The sequence below is a fragment of the Acomys minous genome (assembly GCF_964271855.1).
Source record: "Acomys minous genome assembly, chromosome: 10".
Lineage (NCBI taxonomy): Eukaryota > Metazoa > Chordata > Mammalia > Rodentia > Muridae > Acomys > Acomys minous.
In genome coordinates this window covers 120,088,220-120,105,862 of record NC_140491.1, presented here as the reverse complement: position 1 = coordinate 120,105,862, position 17,643 = coordinate 120,088,220, and the positions used below count along the sequence as shown (strand labels likewise).

General features: G+C 34.5%; 2 protein-coding genes across 2 annotated transcripts in view; both read left to right on the top strand.

The window, feature by feature from the left end:
• The window catches only part of LOC311607361 (olfactory receptor 8K3-like), a gene marked incomplete at its 3' end in the record, with an annotated part of 34,541 nt that extends 18,635 nt beyond the window's left edge, over positions 1 to 15,906 (top strand). The window contains exon 2 of the mRNA XM_084799013.1: positions 14,948 to 15,906. Coding sequence (XP_084655139.1) covers positions 14,971 to 15,906 — 936 coding nt within the window. The 5' untranslated portion in view covers positions 14,948 to 14,970. The remainder of the gene's footprint in view (positions 1 to 14,947) is intronic.
• Positions 1,509 to 2,487, top strand: LOC311606820 (olfactory receptor 8K3-like; the record flags this gene model as incomplete). The annotated part of the gene is made up of 1 exon (XM_084798230.1): positions 1,509 to 2,487. Exon 1 carries the CDS (start codon positions 1,546 to 1,548, stop codon positions 2,485 to 2,487), a length of 942 nt encoding a protein of 313 aa, XP_084654356.1. The 5' UTR covers positions 1,509 to 1,545.
• Positions 15,907 to 17,643: the final 1,737 nt, after the last annotated feature.

The following is a 17,643-nucleotide window of genomic DNA, read 5'->3' as shown; positions in this document are numbered from 1 at the left end:
TATTTTACAATGATGTAGTTTTCTGGCATCATGCTATATTTAATAACTTCTGTTTTATTAGCTGTATTCAGATTTTTTCCAGAAAAAAATGTGCTATAAAAAGTAGACAATTTTTTGTGTTATACTACACAGAGGATTCTAAAAATATCTTAGAAATTCATATAAATGAATGTTATATGAATAGAAATATATTTATGTAACATTTAATGTTTAAACATATTTAATATATTATGTTTTATTTTTATAATAATGCAATATAGATTTATAAGATATATTATCAAATGTCAAAATTTTCTTCATTTTAAAATATTCTTACATATAAAAGGGATTTTATTAGCCTTAATTTTGTAACAACAAAACCAGTGGTCTCTCTTTTTTACTAATTTGCTAAAATTTCCCGTTACTAACCGAATGAAATTCATATACCTTACTGTACACAAGTGGGCAAAGTTTCAATTAACATGAAATTGTATATTGGTGGGAATAATATGTAGAAAATTCATATAGAGATAAGTTACCCTGAAATTATATTATGAAAATGCTTATATAGAATCTAAATGACTGTCTAATTATAGTCAAGCTGTTAAGAGAATGGATAGTTTAGTAACAATCTCACAGTGATGACAGAATTTATCCTGTTGTCCAACACTAACCACCTGTTCTCAATTTATTTAACGATACAAATCTTACAGTAACCTCTCATTCTCACATACACAAACACACATACTGATACACCTGCACAAACACATAAATGAAAGCAAGTGAATCTTTTTTTCTGTTTGTGTGTATGTAATTTCACAGAAAACTACTTTGGGGTGGACAACCAATGAAAGGACTCACTTCCCTCAGCAATAATTAGATGTCTGTAATTCTTTGTGTAGAGATAAGACATTGTAATATTTTTCTTCTTCCACATTGATATGACACTTTTCAGGCATAAAGTAGTTAATGTTCAAATATTCTCTTATTTTTGATGTGTAAACTTATTTACATATCATATATTTTAACGTATTTTATTTATCCATTTTATATAGCTACCATATACCATATACAAGTATATAATATATATATATACACAGATAGATAGATAGATAGAGAGATAGATAGAGATATATACTTACCTTACTCAGTTTTTCAAAACACATAAATATTTATAATTCAGATTGAATTTTTCTTGGATACCATGTGATATTCAAGGTCTTATACACCCTTTGGTTATTATATGCCAATTGAATCTTCCTTCTGAGTGTCATATAAAGATATAGATATAAATATAATATTATTATATACTGAGTCAATTTTTCTTGTTGAACATCATTCACCTAAACACTGTATGTCTTTAGTTGTGGATATTGTTTAACAAAAGTACAAAGTTTATGTTTTCAAACACACACACATTTGTACATAAACACAGGAACATGAAAGTTATGATGTATCATATTTTTAATGGTGTTGCCCAATAAATGTTTTGGATGTCAAGTATCTGAAAGCTGTTCTCTGTAATTTGTCTTTAACAAAAACTGTATTTTTTTTTGATACAGGAGAATGAAGGAACACAATGTCACTGTAATGACTGAATTTATCTTAATGGGCATCACTGACAGCTCTGAGTTACAGGCTCCATTATTTGGGCTGTTCCTTTTCGTATACTTGACCTCCACGGTAGGCAATTTGGGAATCATTACTCTCACCACAGTGGACCGTAGCCTTCAGACACCCATGTACTTCTTTCTGAAACACCTGGCTATTACAGATCTTGGATACTCTACAGCTGTGGGACCCAAAATGTTAGAAAATTTCATTGTAGATGAAAGTACAATATCAGTTAACCTTTGTGCCACACAGCTAGCTTTCTTTCTTGTATTCATTGGTAGTGAGCTATTTATTCTGTCTGCAATGTCCTATGACCGCTTTGTTGCCATCTGTAAGCCTCTGTCCTACACTATTATCATGTCACAGAGAGTGTGCTGGGTTCTGATGGCAATGCCCTATCTCTACTGCACATTTGTGTCTCTTCTTATCACAGTGAAAATTTTCACTTCATCCTTCTGTGGCTACAATGTTATTAATCACTTCTACTGTGACTGCATCCCCTTGCTGTCCCTACTCTGTTCACATGCACAAGAAATCTCATTTATTGTTATGATCTTTGCAGCTTTTGATTTGATTGTGTCTCTACTTGTTGTTATAGTGTCCTACATGCTTATCCTCACAGCCATCCTCAGGATGAATTCTGCAGAGGGCAGGCGCAAGGCTTTCTCAACTTGTGGGTCCCACCTCACAGTGGTGACAGTGTTCTATGGCACCTTAATATTTATGTACGTGCAGCCACAGTCCAGTCATTCCACAGATAGTGACAAGGTGTCTTCCGTCTTTTATACCCTGGTGATCCCCATGCTGAATCCCTTGATCTACAGTTTGAGAAACAAAGATGTAAAGTTTGCCATACACAGGACTTGGAGAAACATTTGCAAAATATTTTCTTAGAGTTTTCATGCAATCTGAACATTTCTTATTGGGGGACAAATGCGAACCACCTCTAATAAGAAATTAGAGAAACTGCACAGGGCTCAATCTATAGTTAAATTTTGTTGCTGTTGGCTAAACTTGAATTTATATATATCATAAACACACCACAAATATCCATGAAAGAAATTTGCCTTCCTTGAGTACAAGTGATGTTTTATGGTATAATAATTATCGACAACACAAAATAGGTTCCATGTCTCAATTTCATAAAGAAGAAACCAGAGTTGTATACAGGGTTTCAATAAGGTACATTTATAGGTATAGTAGAGCAATAACAAATTATGTGCTATTTGTAAGTGCTATTGTATACTCATACAGTCTTTTCTGTGTCTACATTTGTGTTTTCTACATGTTTCGTCTAATGGATCATCATTCTTTTTGAAATCTCAAACTTACAAATTCTTACTTAAAATATAATCTATTGGTTATTTTACATTTGGAAACACTTGCCAATATCACACTTTTTAAATTGGCATCAGAATTTTGTGGTCCAATAAACAAAGAATTTGACTCAATAATATTTTATATTAAGTACAGTAGTGGTTCAGATACTTGAATAATTTTAAAATACAATTATAAATAATTTAGAAATGATGAGGATGTTTATAGAAACATATTCTATGGTCATAGCTTTACAACATAAACAGTGGGAAATTGCTGTTTCCATTTCAACGTTTATTAAAAATATTTAAAAATTGTTATGAATAGGATCTTTTTATTAAATATTTTATTTTTACATATACATTTGCATTATTACATACATGCATGTACAATCATATATATGAATATATGCTTATATCAAGAAGAACCATGGAACAGACAGGAATTATATAAATGGTATATTCTTAGTGTTTTGGCTATTTGTATTTGTCAGCCTGGAAGAAAACATCTTTCTATCTTGGTGCATCTAAAATTCTGAATATAAATCAATATCTATCATATCTCATCATTACCAAATTAAAACATCTATTTAGACCTAAAACCATCTTAATCCCTAAACGACTAAGCTTAACTCTGAAACTAAACTATCTGGTCTTCAACACCATCAGAGACTAGAAAAAGAATAAAATTAATTACTTGAGTATACAGAAGGTGCAGGTTAGCAGATTTCCAAATGAAAATGACAAAGACAGTTTGCTACCTGAGTGTTCACTCAAAACTCTCTATAATGTTGACACACTGTCTTCAGCCTTCTGTATGTGTCAGGTTTTTGAAGACCTTATTTAAGTATTTTACCTTATCTTTCTATAGAATCATATCTATTTGTTGCACCTAAGATATATACTCTTGTATTAAAAATAGACTAGTAATTGATATGACAATGATTACATCAACTAACAATTACTTTGCATAACTTATTTATCCTAAAGTGCCTGCAATAACTTTCAAAGTATTGGAAGTAAACCTTGTATTATAATTGAATTATATGGGTAGAGTACCTCATATTCTGTGAATAATAATCTTACATTTGAATTCTATGCCACTGTATCTAAACTTAAACTTATCTTGTATCTATATACCAAAAAACTATGCCAGTGAATTTAAAACAACCTTGTGAGTGACAATTAAGGCATTAAGTTGAGGAGTAGATTCACTATCTTCCCTCTATATTTCTATATTCTATCTTCTTTCTTTTCAAGCCCTGTCTCCAAACGTAAGAGTGAAGGATAAAGGAAAAGAGAGACATCCCTGAGTCCAACCTTGTTTTCTCTCTAAATAAGACCAATAATAACTTATAACCAACTCCCACTGAAAACAACCCTCCATTTCTAAGATAGGAGAACACAAAAAATATTTACATTTCAAAAGATGAAAGATGTCGCAGGGAGAGAAAGAAATAGGCTAAGTATAGGCCCATATAACACAGGAGAATACTTCAAAGTCCTATAGTTCAATGTATAGCAAGGGTTTGTGGTGGCCTCTATGAGATCCCAACGATCTTACACAAACTTTATATTTCAGTTCTAACATTCAGAGTATCTTTTCTGAGTTAAAACCAATTCATATAATAATAACTATAATTTCCTTTGTAACCCTTACACGATCCCAGCATTCCCCAAAACCCTGAGCTTAATCTCAATACACCTACAAAAAAAAGACAAATATTTGTTTTAACGGTGGCCACATTTAATCATGAATAACTTACTAAGAGTTGTTATGGAGGATCTACAACAGTAATGTTTCCTCAATATATAACTTAGCATTATATGGATGATATTTTGCTGGCTGATTCAATAAAGATACCTTAGAAAATATGTTTGAGGTAGTACATAAAATTGTGCCTTCCTAGGGTTTACAAATTTCTCCTGATTCTCTATTACAAAAGATTCTCTATTAACTATCTAGGATACAAGTTAAGTCGACAGTGAATTTGACCACAGAACATACTCAAAAGAGACCAATTATGAACTTTTAATGATTTTTAAGAAACTTTGTTGACATTAATTAGCTAATGCCCAAAATTGGATTAACTACTCAAGAGCTAAGTACTTTTTCTGAAACCTCATAAAGTAATAAACACTTACATTATAAACTGAGCCTGAAAAGGAATTGGATGCAGTAGAAAACAAATTACAAAATGCAAATATAGATAATTTGGATCAAAAGATGCATTGTATTTTAGTTGTCTTGCAATTTACTCATTCTGACACAACAATTCTTTCTTTCATTTATTTATTTATTTCCTTATTTATCTAATCACTTTACAGTTTGATTCCAGTCCCCTCCCTCCTCTCCTACAAGTCTCATCCTCATGCCTCCCTCCCTCATTCCCCCTCTCAGTCATTTCGGAGAAGTGTAGACCCACAAGGGATAACAACTTACCTTGGTATTTCAAGTGCCTGAGGCCAGACAAAGCAGCCCAGCTAGGGAAAAGTGATCCAAAGGCAGGCAATATCATGAGAGACAGCCCCGACTCCCATTGTTAGGAGACACACATGATGACCAAACTGCACATTTGCTACGTATATGTAGGGGGTCTAAATCCAGCCCACAAATGCACTGTGGCTGGTCGTGCAGTCTCTGTGAGCCACTAAGGGCCCAGGTTGGTTTACTCTGTGGGTATTTATTTTTGTGGTATTCTTTACCCCTCTGCCTCCCTCAATCCTTGCTCCCACTCTTCCACAAAACTTGATGAGCTCTGTCTAATGTTTGGCTGTGGGTCTTTACATATGTTTCCATCAGCTGCCTGATCAAGTCTCTCAAAAGACTGACTCCTGTCTGAAAGTATAGCATAGAATCCTTAATAGTGCTGGGGATTGGATCTCTCCCAAGGGCTGGGTCTCAAGTTCAGCCGGTCATTGTTTTGTCATTCCCCAAATCTGTTCAGTCTTTATCCCTATACTTCTTATAGGCAAGACAAATCTTGTGTTCAATGTTTTATGGAAATCATCAAAATGACAAAACTAAGGCCAACAAAATGGGAAAAGATCTTCACCAATCCTACATATGATAAAGGGCCAAAATCTAAAATATATAAAGAACTTAAGAAACTGGGCATCCTTTTCTGACCACGTCCCCTGGATGGGGAGGCCTGACAGCACTCAGAGGAGGGATAGCAAGTTACCAAGAGGAGGCTCGATATCCTAAGAGCATATATAGGGGGAGGAGGTCTCCCTCAATCACAGTCATAGAGGAGGGGAAGTGAGAAGGAGGGAAGAATAGGAGGAAACAGGCGAAGGGCTAACAATCGAGATGTAATATGAATAAATTAATAATAAAGAAAAAAGAAACTGGGCATCAAGAAACCAAGAAACCCAATTTTAAAATGGGGTACAGATCTAAACAGAATTCCCAACAGAGGAATGTCTAATGGATGAGAAGCATTTAAAGACATGTTTAACATCCTTAGTCATCAGGGAAGTGCAAACTAAAATAACTACGCAATTCCATCTTACACCTTTCAAAATGACTAAAATAAAAAAAAATCAAGTGACAGCACATGCTTCCATGCATATGGTGCTAAAGGAAGATTCCTTTGTTGCTGCTGGTAGTGCGAATTTGTACAATCACTTTGAAAATCAATTTGCTAGTTTCTTAGAAAATTGAGAGTAGTTCTACCCCAAGATATAGCTATACAACTCCTAAGGATATACTCAAAAGATGTCCCACAAGGATATTTGCTAAACTATGTTCATAGACTCTTTGTTCATAATAGCCAGAAACTGGAAACAATATATATGTCCCTCAACCAAAGAATGGATAGAGAAATTTACACAATGGAATAATATTCAGCAATTAAAAACAGTCATAGGGGAGGGGAATAAAGGGAAATGGGAGGGAGGGAAGAATGGGAGGATAGAAGGGATGGGATAACCATTGAGATGTAACAAAAATAAATTAATAAAAAAAAGAAAAAAAACAAAGACATTATGCAATTTGCAGACAAATGCATGGGACTAGAAAATATCATCGCTAGTGAGGTAACCCAGACCCAGAAAGATGTGCATGGGTGGTTATCACTTATAAGAGAATATTAGCCATAAAATACATGATAACCATGCTACGAATCCACAGACTCAAAGAAGCCAAAGGAAGCTGCTTGAATCTCACTCAGAAGGGAAAATAAGATAGACTTCTGCAGTAAATGGAGGGGGGGAACTGGGTAAGAGAGGAAATGGGAGGATAATGGGGGTGGAGATCATGTTTGGGGAGAGTAGAGGTCGAACTGGAGGGTAAGCGACAGGACAGAGAACAGATGTCAGTGGTGAACATCTCTGGAACAGGGTAGTCTGTGAAGGTTACTTTAGATATGAATCCTTGTGGTGGTGGGTGGTGAGGGGCAGAGATGAAGCCTAAAGTCCCCTAAAGCCAGGTAAGACTTTCAACAGAGGGTCGAGAACACCAACCCACTTATACAACCTTCACCCCAAAGTTTGTCTTGCCTACAACAAGTGTAAGCACACAAAAATCTTATGCAGAGAGGTTATATAGTAGAATGGATGTTTTTAGCACAGAGAGTGAAAAATTATAAACCTATATATAAAATATTTTTTAACTGATTCTGAAAGGAAAAATGGGATGCCATCAGTTAGCAGGAATGGATCCAGAAGATATTATGCACCTTTTATTAATGCTGACATTGCCTTTTTATGGGTAGAAAATTAACATTTGCAAAGGCTTGCAGTTATTTTTTTTAGAGAAATTAACAACAAATACCCAAAAAGCAATAAAGCTTCAGTTTATGAAAAGAACTAATAGGATTCTCCCTCACATAATGAAATGGGAGACATCAATTCCTGGACCATTACATTTTATTCTGATGCAAATAAGTTAGGAAAGGCAGCTATAAGTCAGAATAGACAAGTAAAGTGCCTCACAGCCCTTATGACTGAGTTCAGAAATCGAAGCTGTATGACATTCTTATGGTATTATATTTCTCAGAATCTCTTAACATATTTACTGAATCTCATTATACAAAAAGAGTTGTTTTACATATAGATATGGCTGAACTTATTGAGGATAATTCACAATAACTTGTGGTTTTTATCAACAATAACAAGCAATCAAAAATAGAAAAAATATCCATTATATATAACATATATCAGATCCCTTATGGGCTTCCCAGGCCCTCTACACAAACTAATGATTAAAAACATTAGTCTTAGTAGTAAATGAGCTAGAATCTTCCGAGTTTCTCAAGATACTCAATGTTAACAGCAGAGGTTTAAAGAAAGAGTTTTCTATCACTTGGCAATAAGCCAAGGAAATTATAAGGAAATGTCCTACTGGTTCTTCATATAACAAAGTCCATTACCTGTAGGAAGTAACCCTAATGGTACCCAAAGGAACAAAATTTGGCAAATGGATGTGTTTCATTTTGCAGAATTTGGTAAATTGAAATATGTGCATCATATTATAGACACATGTTAAGCATTTCAACTGGCAACTGCTTTAAGTTCTGAGAAGGCTGACACTGTAGTTACTCATTTATTAGAAATTCTGGAAAATATGGGAATATCTGTGTAAATTAAGACTGACAATGCTCCAGCATATATCTCTAGTAAAATGAAACAGTTTTTGCATGTTATAATATAAAACATATTATGGGTATACCACACAAATATGTAGGACAAGCAGTCAAAGAGAGAACTAATTATACTTTAAAGAATATGCTTAACAAACAGAAATGGGTAACAAAGACAAAACCAAGGATAGATGGCACAGTGCTTTATTAACTTTAATTTTTAATGCTAATGAGCCAAAGCTACAGCTGCTTAGAGATATTAAAATATGAAGAAAAAACTGCTGAATTAAAACATTCTGTGTATATTAGCAATGTCTTTACTTTTGAATGGAGAAAAGGAAATGTGTTATGCCTGGGGTAGAGGTTTTGTATATGTTTCTACAGGAGAAGAAAGGCTACATACTGCATCCAAATTAATAAAAAGTGGATACAATCAGGGGACACACCATGATGAAGATTTTTACTATAAACAGAAAGAAATTGATCAAGAAGACCAACAAAACAAGCAACATCAGAACTGATTTCTCTATATAGGAACAGCCCTGAAACTAGCTGAGACATGGAAAATGTCTCTGCATCGCCAATAAATCATGTTGACTACAGAGTGCTCAGAACTTATCATGCCATTTTTTATATGACTTAGATGAAATTTCGTTACAGTTTGGTTATGCAGTCCAGATTGGCTAATGAACAAAAACAAATGTTTTTCACCTGCTCAAACAAATAGGAGAAAATCAATTTCATATAAATTGTGCATACTACAATTCCATACATATGTTTATACAAAATTGTATGTTACCTGTGAAAGTTTGTAAGTTTACAGGACAAAAGAACCAGACACCATTGAAATCGGACCAGCCCTCACAGGACTGATCCTGAAAGATGCTGAGATTCTGAGAAATGTTTGTTCCAGGATCCTGCTTAACCCATTACAGACTGATTCTTCCAAAATCCATATCCAGAAAAACATCTAATGACTACTTAGATTGTACAGAGCCACAGATTGTCCCAGTCTGAACTTAAATTAAGCCATTCACTTTCCCAGCACACAGAGGAGTGGTGCACAAATGACACATCTAGTTCTCCTAGAATTTGGCCATTGTTCCAGTTTTCTTGGGATGCCCCCCAAAACAGCAGAAAGTAATTTTAAAGAACATGATGTTCTCATTTCCAAAAGGTGGGGCGAGTTATTTTTAGTTGTTCTATGAGTGATAAATACTTGTCTTAAAAAGGGGTTAGTTGCAAGTTGTTTTATGCTTTTGGTCAGGGAGGAAGCAAGGCATAGGAGCTTAAACTCATGGAATTATCTCTTATCTCTTCTGTTGTCTTTCCTATATTCTTCTTTCTCCCTTATCTAATGTTAAGTGGAAAAAGAGTAGAGAAAGGAGGAAAAGAAAAATGCAGGGAATATATGAATAATAAGATAATAGTGTAGATTATTTAATCTACCATTAATAAAAAATCAACTATTAGTCTCAAATATTTTTACATTGAATAGATTATTGTATATTGATATAGTAGTTATTTTTGAAGAACATATTGTATATGCATTTCAACTCTTGTTCAAGTTATTGTGCCTTTGAAACTCATTATATCGTGCAATCTAAAGTTCCAGTCTGTTTGAAAGCTGCTATAAGAAACTAGGATAAGTTAGAAACACAAGTTAACAATCAGTCAACCAAGTTTATCGTCATGTTTGATAGTAGCTTAGTTAATTGCAAATATATGTTTCCTATGTTAAACAGATATTCATAGCTAGAAATGAGCAATGGGTACCTATTCATATATACTAAAGATATATAAGTGGTTTTAAAAAATCTCAGAGATCCACAGAATATGGCATTTGAAGGTGTTTTATTAATAAAATTATCCTTTGACAGTGATACATGTCAGCTCCTGGCAGCATTCCCAGGCAAAAAAGATGGGCATTGAAAAACCCTCCATGTGGAGTAAACTTCAAAAATGGCAAGGTAGCTACTGAGTAAGAAACTCCCCTTGCTTCAACTGCAAACAACATGCTTTCCAAACTTGGATAAACTATGCAGTGAATTTGACTACTGAACTTCGAAAGAAAAGACAGACAGTCCTTCATAATTTCTGTTTCTCAAAAATGTCTGTTACATACTGGGCCAGAAGGCTAAAGATGATGCCACAACATCTCTGTTGCCTCAAGACTCTGATATGGTTGTAGACTAGATAGTTATCACCTCACAATTAAGCTTAAGTTGTTTAAAAAGATATTTTAGATCTAAGAAGATGTTTTTAGGTTGATAAATACAAACTATAATAGAAAACAATTGAAGTACAAAACTCTAAACTTGCAAAGATAGGATAGAAAGTAGAGTAATTTCTCCAAAGTTTCCAAACACAAATGGATTGGATATTGTGAATGCAATTCTTACATGATACTTTTCACAATTATTGTTATTGTATATACTTTATTTTTATAAGAGAAGGAGCCTTTTGTTGGACTAAAAAAGAGAGATGTTCGAGGTTGTTCTAGTGCACTGTGTATTCAGATACTTAATTGTGTACCTGAGATCTGCTTAGAGTCCAGACTTGAGCATTGCCACATTCATTGATTAATGTTGTGTAAACATTGCACCCCAATTATGCTTGATTGGTTAATAAAGTTGCTGAAAGCCCAAGACTAGCCAGAGAAGATAGAAAGGTTTTACTTTTGATCCAGTGGGAGATCTCAGGTAGGGACCACAAGGTAGATGAAGAAAAGAAAGAGGATAAGAAAGAAAAGGTAAGCAAAGGACATGGCAGGGGGACCCTGACATGATGAAGCAGAAGCAGCCCAGGCAGGACCAATATGGAAAGTACCACAGGGCACATGGTTGGGAAATAACAAGACTGGCGTACATGGATTAGAATAGGTGATTATCTGCCCAGTCGCAGAGCCTAAAGCTTAGTAATAAATCTGTTAGGTCTCTGTGTAAGATAATCAAACCCCTGAATTACTCAATTTCATACCTGACTGTTCTAACATGTGTCTTCATAGACTTCACCCTATCCAAAATCAAGGTCTTCACATTTGACCTTAAAATTTCTTCATGCCTCTTAAGATTTGTTTTTATTTTCACTTCTCTTTGCTTCAGTTTCAGCATTAACTCAAAATATCTAGACCACACTCTGTGTGACCCATCACTTGCTCAGTTATTCCAACACTGCAAAGCCCAATAGTCACAGGCTATGTCGGCCTTTGCTAACCTACATATGTGCTTATCACTTATTTATGCACTTGGGAAAATGCAGTTATCATGCTGGACCCAAAAGTAAAGGGAGACAAATGATGCTCTTACAGACTCCAAATTATATGAAAATAATTGCAAACTATTTCCAAAATTTATGGGACTTTAACGAACAGGTTTCTAATCATAGAACATCCAACCACACGCATACTTCTTTGGTAGCTACAGCATTTCTGTGATGTACCCTTTCCTTAACTGAATTCCACCAGACAAGTGTACCCACCTCTATGTAATATCACCACTACTGTCAAACCTCTTTCTCATCATGGATTGTGTGAGTCAGCTACCCGTAGCACATTTATGAGTGCCCATTTTCTATCCAGGGCCACATATTAATGAAGGCAAGTGCAGGACCTGCTTCTAACTCAAAAAACTTTAAGACCACACACTTTTTTTTTTTTTTTGGTTCTGGGAGCCAAACACTCATCTTCAGAATTGTACTGTGTAGTCCTATCTGTTAAAGTCCAACCCCTCTCCCTCCAAAACAAATGAAAACAAAACAGTAGTATGAACTATGAAATCAATATTTTTTAATTTATTTTACAATAGGTAATAGTATCACTTCACATTCACAATTTCAAATGTAAATGCAGGTACATGGATTTGAGGAAAGCCTTTGTCTTTATTTTTTTTCTCTTTTACCTAAATGAGTTACTGTATTTTTATTAGCCACTTCTCATCTCCCTACTCCCACATTTTGCTAACATCACTCTCGTGCCGGATTGTAAAAATTTAAATATTGCATATACATTTGGACTTGTGTAGTATTTTTCCTCTGTCTGGTTCATATAGTTTACTGTCATGTTTTTCAGTTTCATTGTATTATTGCATATGTTCATAGTTCATGCTATACGTTCACTCATTTACCAATAATCAGATCAGAGTGCTAATATCTCTTTGAGAGCATTTCATGATTTTTAAATTACAATCCAGAAGTTTGCTAATTACTGTACTTAATACATAATTCAAACTTAAATACAAATCTCCCTTGTAATTGGTGGACAATCTTTAAGGAAATCAGCATGCATGGCAATGCTTTAGGGATAGTCAACAAATAGCTTTTAATTCCACAGGGACTATTTCAGAAATTAAAACATAATTCATAAATCATCGCTGGGAGTGCAATACAAAGAAGCACACAGGAGGATGAAGGCAATGCTTTATTATAGGTGAGAAAGGTGAAGACTGCTTGAGTTGTTCCACGCCACCATAATCCCCAGGAAGGGTAATATTTTGCTCTCTTTTTGACATCTACAAGACCATTTTGGGTTTATTTTCTATGACATTTTTATCATCATGCCTGAACCACAATAGCAACAGGTCCTTTCTCCATTACTTAGAAATAATCATTTCATATGTGTATTTCAAAAACTAAATTGATTTCAAAATTATACTTAGAAAATGTACTCTACATACATTTACTTATATAGTTAGCACATTCAAAAATAAGAGGAGAATGAAACATAACCAAAGGAAGTTAACAGTTTTAATTCAGAAATGAAAATATCAATGAATCAATTCACATGCAGCCAAATATTTAGGTATTTGGAGTAGCAAAACTCCTGTGTGATGCTCTCATTTGTTACATTAATATGTAAGTGAATTGTTAAATTAAATCTTTCATTAAATAATACATGACTTTTCACATCTTTGTGTGTGTGTGTGTGTGTGTGTGTGTGTGTGTGTGTGTGCGTGCGTGCGTGCATGCGCATGAGCGAACTGGTCTTAAAGATTACATTTTATTAAGTTAAAATGTCATTTTACAGTGAAATTTGATGAAATATTCCATGGTAAGCATTAAACAATAAATATTCAGTGATGGTATTGCAGGATAATAAAGCAATGTGTCATGTTCCCTTGAACTGAAAAATCATGAGAGGAAACAGCAGTTTGTGGTTGCAATTACTTAAAACATTGTCTAATATTTTAATCCCACATATTTAAAATTCACTACTAGAAGTATGTCTCACTGGGACATCACTTGGGTATCCACTATAAAAATACATTGACCTGAAGTAAGTTTAATTCACACATGACAAATTTTATACGTATGTATATATAGTCAAATTATATGATTCATTTAGCTATTAAATTAGGTTTAGTCTCTCTCTCTCTCTCTCTCTCTCTCTCTCTCTCTCTCTCTCTCTCTCTCTCTCCTCCTCTTCCTCCTCCTCCTCCTCCTCAGGAACAATTTGTAACATGCCATGGAAACATCAAATCATACAAATATCTTTTCTCTTTCCAGACAATACTGCAAAGGATATCTTTGTTTTTAATAAGACTACAGGGTTTTAGATTTACTTTTGCCAAGTGTATCCTTTGCATACATTAAGTAATATATTGTTTATCATACATGTATGCATGCTGTATAATATGCTTGTATATCTGTTTGTGGATAAACAATTTCACACCTCTGAAATTACTTATCAAGAATGCTGCCACATTCTACTGCAGCACCGGTAAGTATAAGGGTTTTAGAAAACTTTATTTTTTCTGAAATTTTTAACACAAGTTCTTCAATATCTAAGACTGTCTTCAGGATTGTTTGATAGCTGATGATGTCCTTTAAATTCACATTTTCTTATTTTCACTTTCAGAATAGTAGTATTATAGGGATATACTACATATTTTAGGAAACCCTAACCCTGGTATTGGTGAATGCTACTGAAAGTTCTCTTAATGTGGTAAATGATAGGGCTACAGAGACCTAGCATTGAAGAGCACTTGCTGCTCATAGGAGTTCATGAACATCTTTACATCTCTCTTTCTAGCATACATCTATCCGTAATTTATACCTCTTATGTAATTGGTGTTACAGAATTTGCCAGTTAAGGAAAACTTATTGATGTAATCATTGTTTGGAGCTGGAAGGTTTATAGAGCACGTCAGGTCACACATTAGCTTACTTGTCTTAACAAATCTTTGTCTATATCAGTTCCTCCCCACATTGAGCCAAATTGTCTTTATATACCGAAGTACATTTTATATCACTCAAATCACATTACATGAGTACCATAGTCTACTGTTTATATATATATAACATCAAATCTTTATGTATATAAAAGGTATTTATTTGAAATAACTATTATCAATTTCAATATATATTATTATAGCAATATTGCATAATGAATAGTCCTCTTCTGATGACACTGGATGACATTAAAAATATAATGAGAATAAAATTGTTTCTATCCAGGATAGATTCATTTCTATGACTGTATGGAACAACAGAACCTCACAGTGGTGACTGAATTTATCCTGATGGGCATCACTGACCGCCCTGAGCTGCAGGCACCATTGTTTGCACTGTTTCTCATCATCTATCTGATCTCACTGGTGGGCAACTTGGGCATGATCATCCTTACCACAGTGGACCCCAGGCTGAAAACACCCATGTACTTCTTTCTCAGACACCTGGCTGTCAGTGATCTTGGCTATTCAACAGCTGTGGGACCTAAAATGTTAGAACATTTTGTTGTGACCCAGAACACAATATCCTATTATCTTTGTGCTGCACAGCTAGCCTTCTTTCTTCTGTTCATTACTTGTGAACTTTTTATTTTGTCTGCCATGTCCTATGACCGGTATGTGGCTATCTGTAACCCATTGCTCTACAGTGCCATCATGTCACAGAGGGCATGTTGGGTACTAGTGGCAATCCCTTATCTATATGGTTTATTTTTGTCTCTTATAATTACTTTTAAAATGTTCACATTAACATTCTGTGGCTACAATGTAATCAATAATTTTTTCTGTGACTGTATCTCTCTGATACCTTTGCTGTGTTCAAACACTCATGAAATTGACTTGACAGTGTTACTCTTTGCCATTTGTGATTTGATTTCTTCTCTTCTGGTTGTTTTTGTGTCTTACCTGCTCATCCTCATAACCATTCTGAGGATGAACTCTACTGAGGGCAGGCGCAAGGCATTTGCGACTTGTGGATCACATCTGACAGTGGTCATTGTCTTCTATGGGACTTTGATATCTATGTATTTGCAGCCTAATTACAGCCACTCCTTTGACACTGACAAGTTGGCGTCCATCTTTTATACCCTGATTATTCCCATGTTGAATCCCTTGATCTACAGCTTGAGGAACAAAGAAGTGAAAGATGCTGGACAGAGGCTGTGGAAGAAGATACACAAGTGTTGAGGCACTCTCCCAAGGAAAGAGTCCTGGACTTGATAAAACTGAGAATAGAACCTGATCACTAAAAATTATCACTAATGCCACATGACATGGATAGTCTGTGGCCAGGACTCTCACACTTCTCCTCTGTGGTCATGGCTCCATCATTACCATAAAACACGGAGTCCCCCGTAACTGGGACTATAATCTGAAATAAAGTACTTGTCTCTCAGTTTGCATTTCAAAATGTACTTTGTCAAGAAACAGGAAAAGTAGAGAAATCAGTGGGATGTTTAACTTTTTATTTAGAGAGTGGTAATGAAATCCACATTTCTAACTTCCTGGGGGTAAAACCATGAGACTCCGAGGCTTTGTAACCTACAAACTTCAGGAATTCTGATTTCCTTCTATATGTTACCTATGAAATAAATCCAATGCAGAAAACCCTAAAACTTTATAAAAAGATGCACTTTGAATTCTTCAGGGTGTATTTTGGAGGAATAAGTACTTATATTAAAAAAATTTTTCAAAAAGAATTTTTATAATAAAAGAAAAGTATATATTTTGATAAATTGACTCATCCATAATGAAAACAGACATATAGTGCAAAGGTCCATAAATGAAGCACAGGTGAACTTTCAAAAATGTTGTCTATTTATGTTTATGGAAAAATACTTCGTGTTGACCAGGTGCATTAAAGTGATAGACAGAGCAAGGAAGAATTAAGTGATATAGAATATTGAACAAATGAGAAGGGTAGCAGTTTAATTGTTAAGCAAGCTTTATTTGCCGCACATATTATAGTTTTAATAAATGTGTATGTTAATTTACCCTGAAGTTAATAAATCGCACTTTAGAAAAGATGTGATGATAAGCTATATGAAATTAAATTTTAGGAAATATGATCATATGAAGTTAGTTACTTTTATATGATAATATAAAACAGTGGGCTTAATGTCATATTAAAGTCCTTATAGGAAAAATACCTGAATATAGTTTTCCAATATAGTCAGTAATTGACCTAATATCAAGATTTTCTACTTTATAATAAAGTCCAAATTAAAGATGTATTTTAGTAATACTATGATTGCTTTTAGGATTTTGGTAATATATGCTTTAACTTTCATTTATTTATTTATTTGGTTTTTTCAGACAGGGTTTCTCTGTGTAACAGTCCTGGCAGCCCTAGACTCGCTTTGTAGACCAGGCAGGCATTGAACTCACAGAGATCTGCCTGCCTCTGCCTCCCAGGTGCTGAGATGTAAGGCATGAGCCATCCTTCCCAGCAAAACCTTTTAATGTTTTAAGAAGCATATGACTATTTAGGCCTTTAGGTTAGAGCCAGTTTTGAGTAATTCTCTCTTGGGTTCCCACAGAGTTGATATAATTCCAAAGAATATGCAGTGGTATCTCATAGAATTGGAATATAGATTCATCCTGTGTGAATGTCAACTCATGTATATCCAGTCAGAGTATAGGGAGTTCTACCGAAGTAGGAACCTTACATTTTATTCCTATGTGTGGTAGAGATCTTCCATATTGTGAAGATATTTTTAAAATCCATATGACAGCTAAAAGTATGAAAAATATTGTCACCCATTCATGCACAAACATATATCCCAAATATTTTTTATACCATACATACATACATACATACATACACACACACACACACACACACACACACACACACACACACACACACATGAGAGAGACCGAGAGACAAAGCGGCAGAGAGACAGAGAGAAATATTAGTACAAT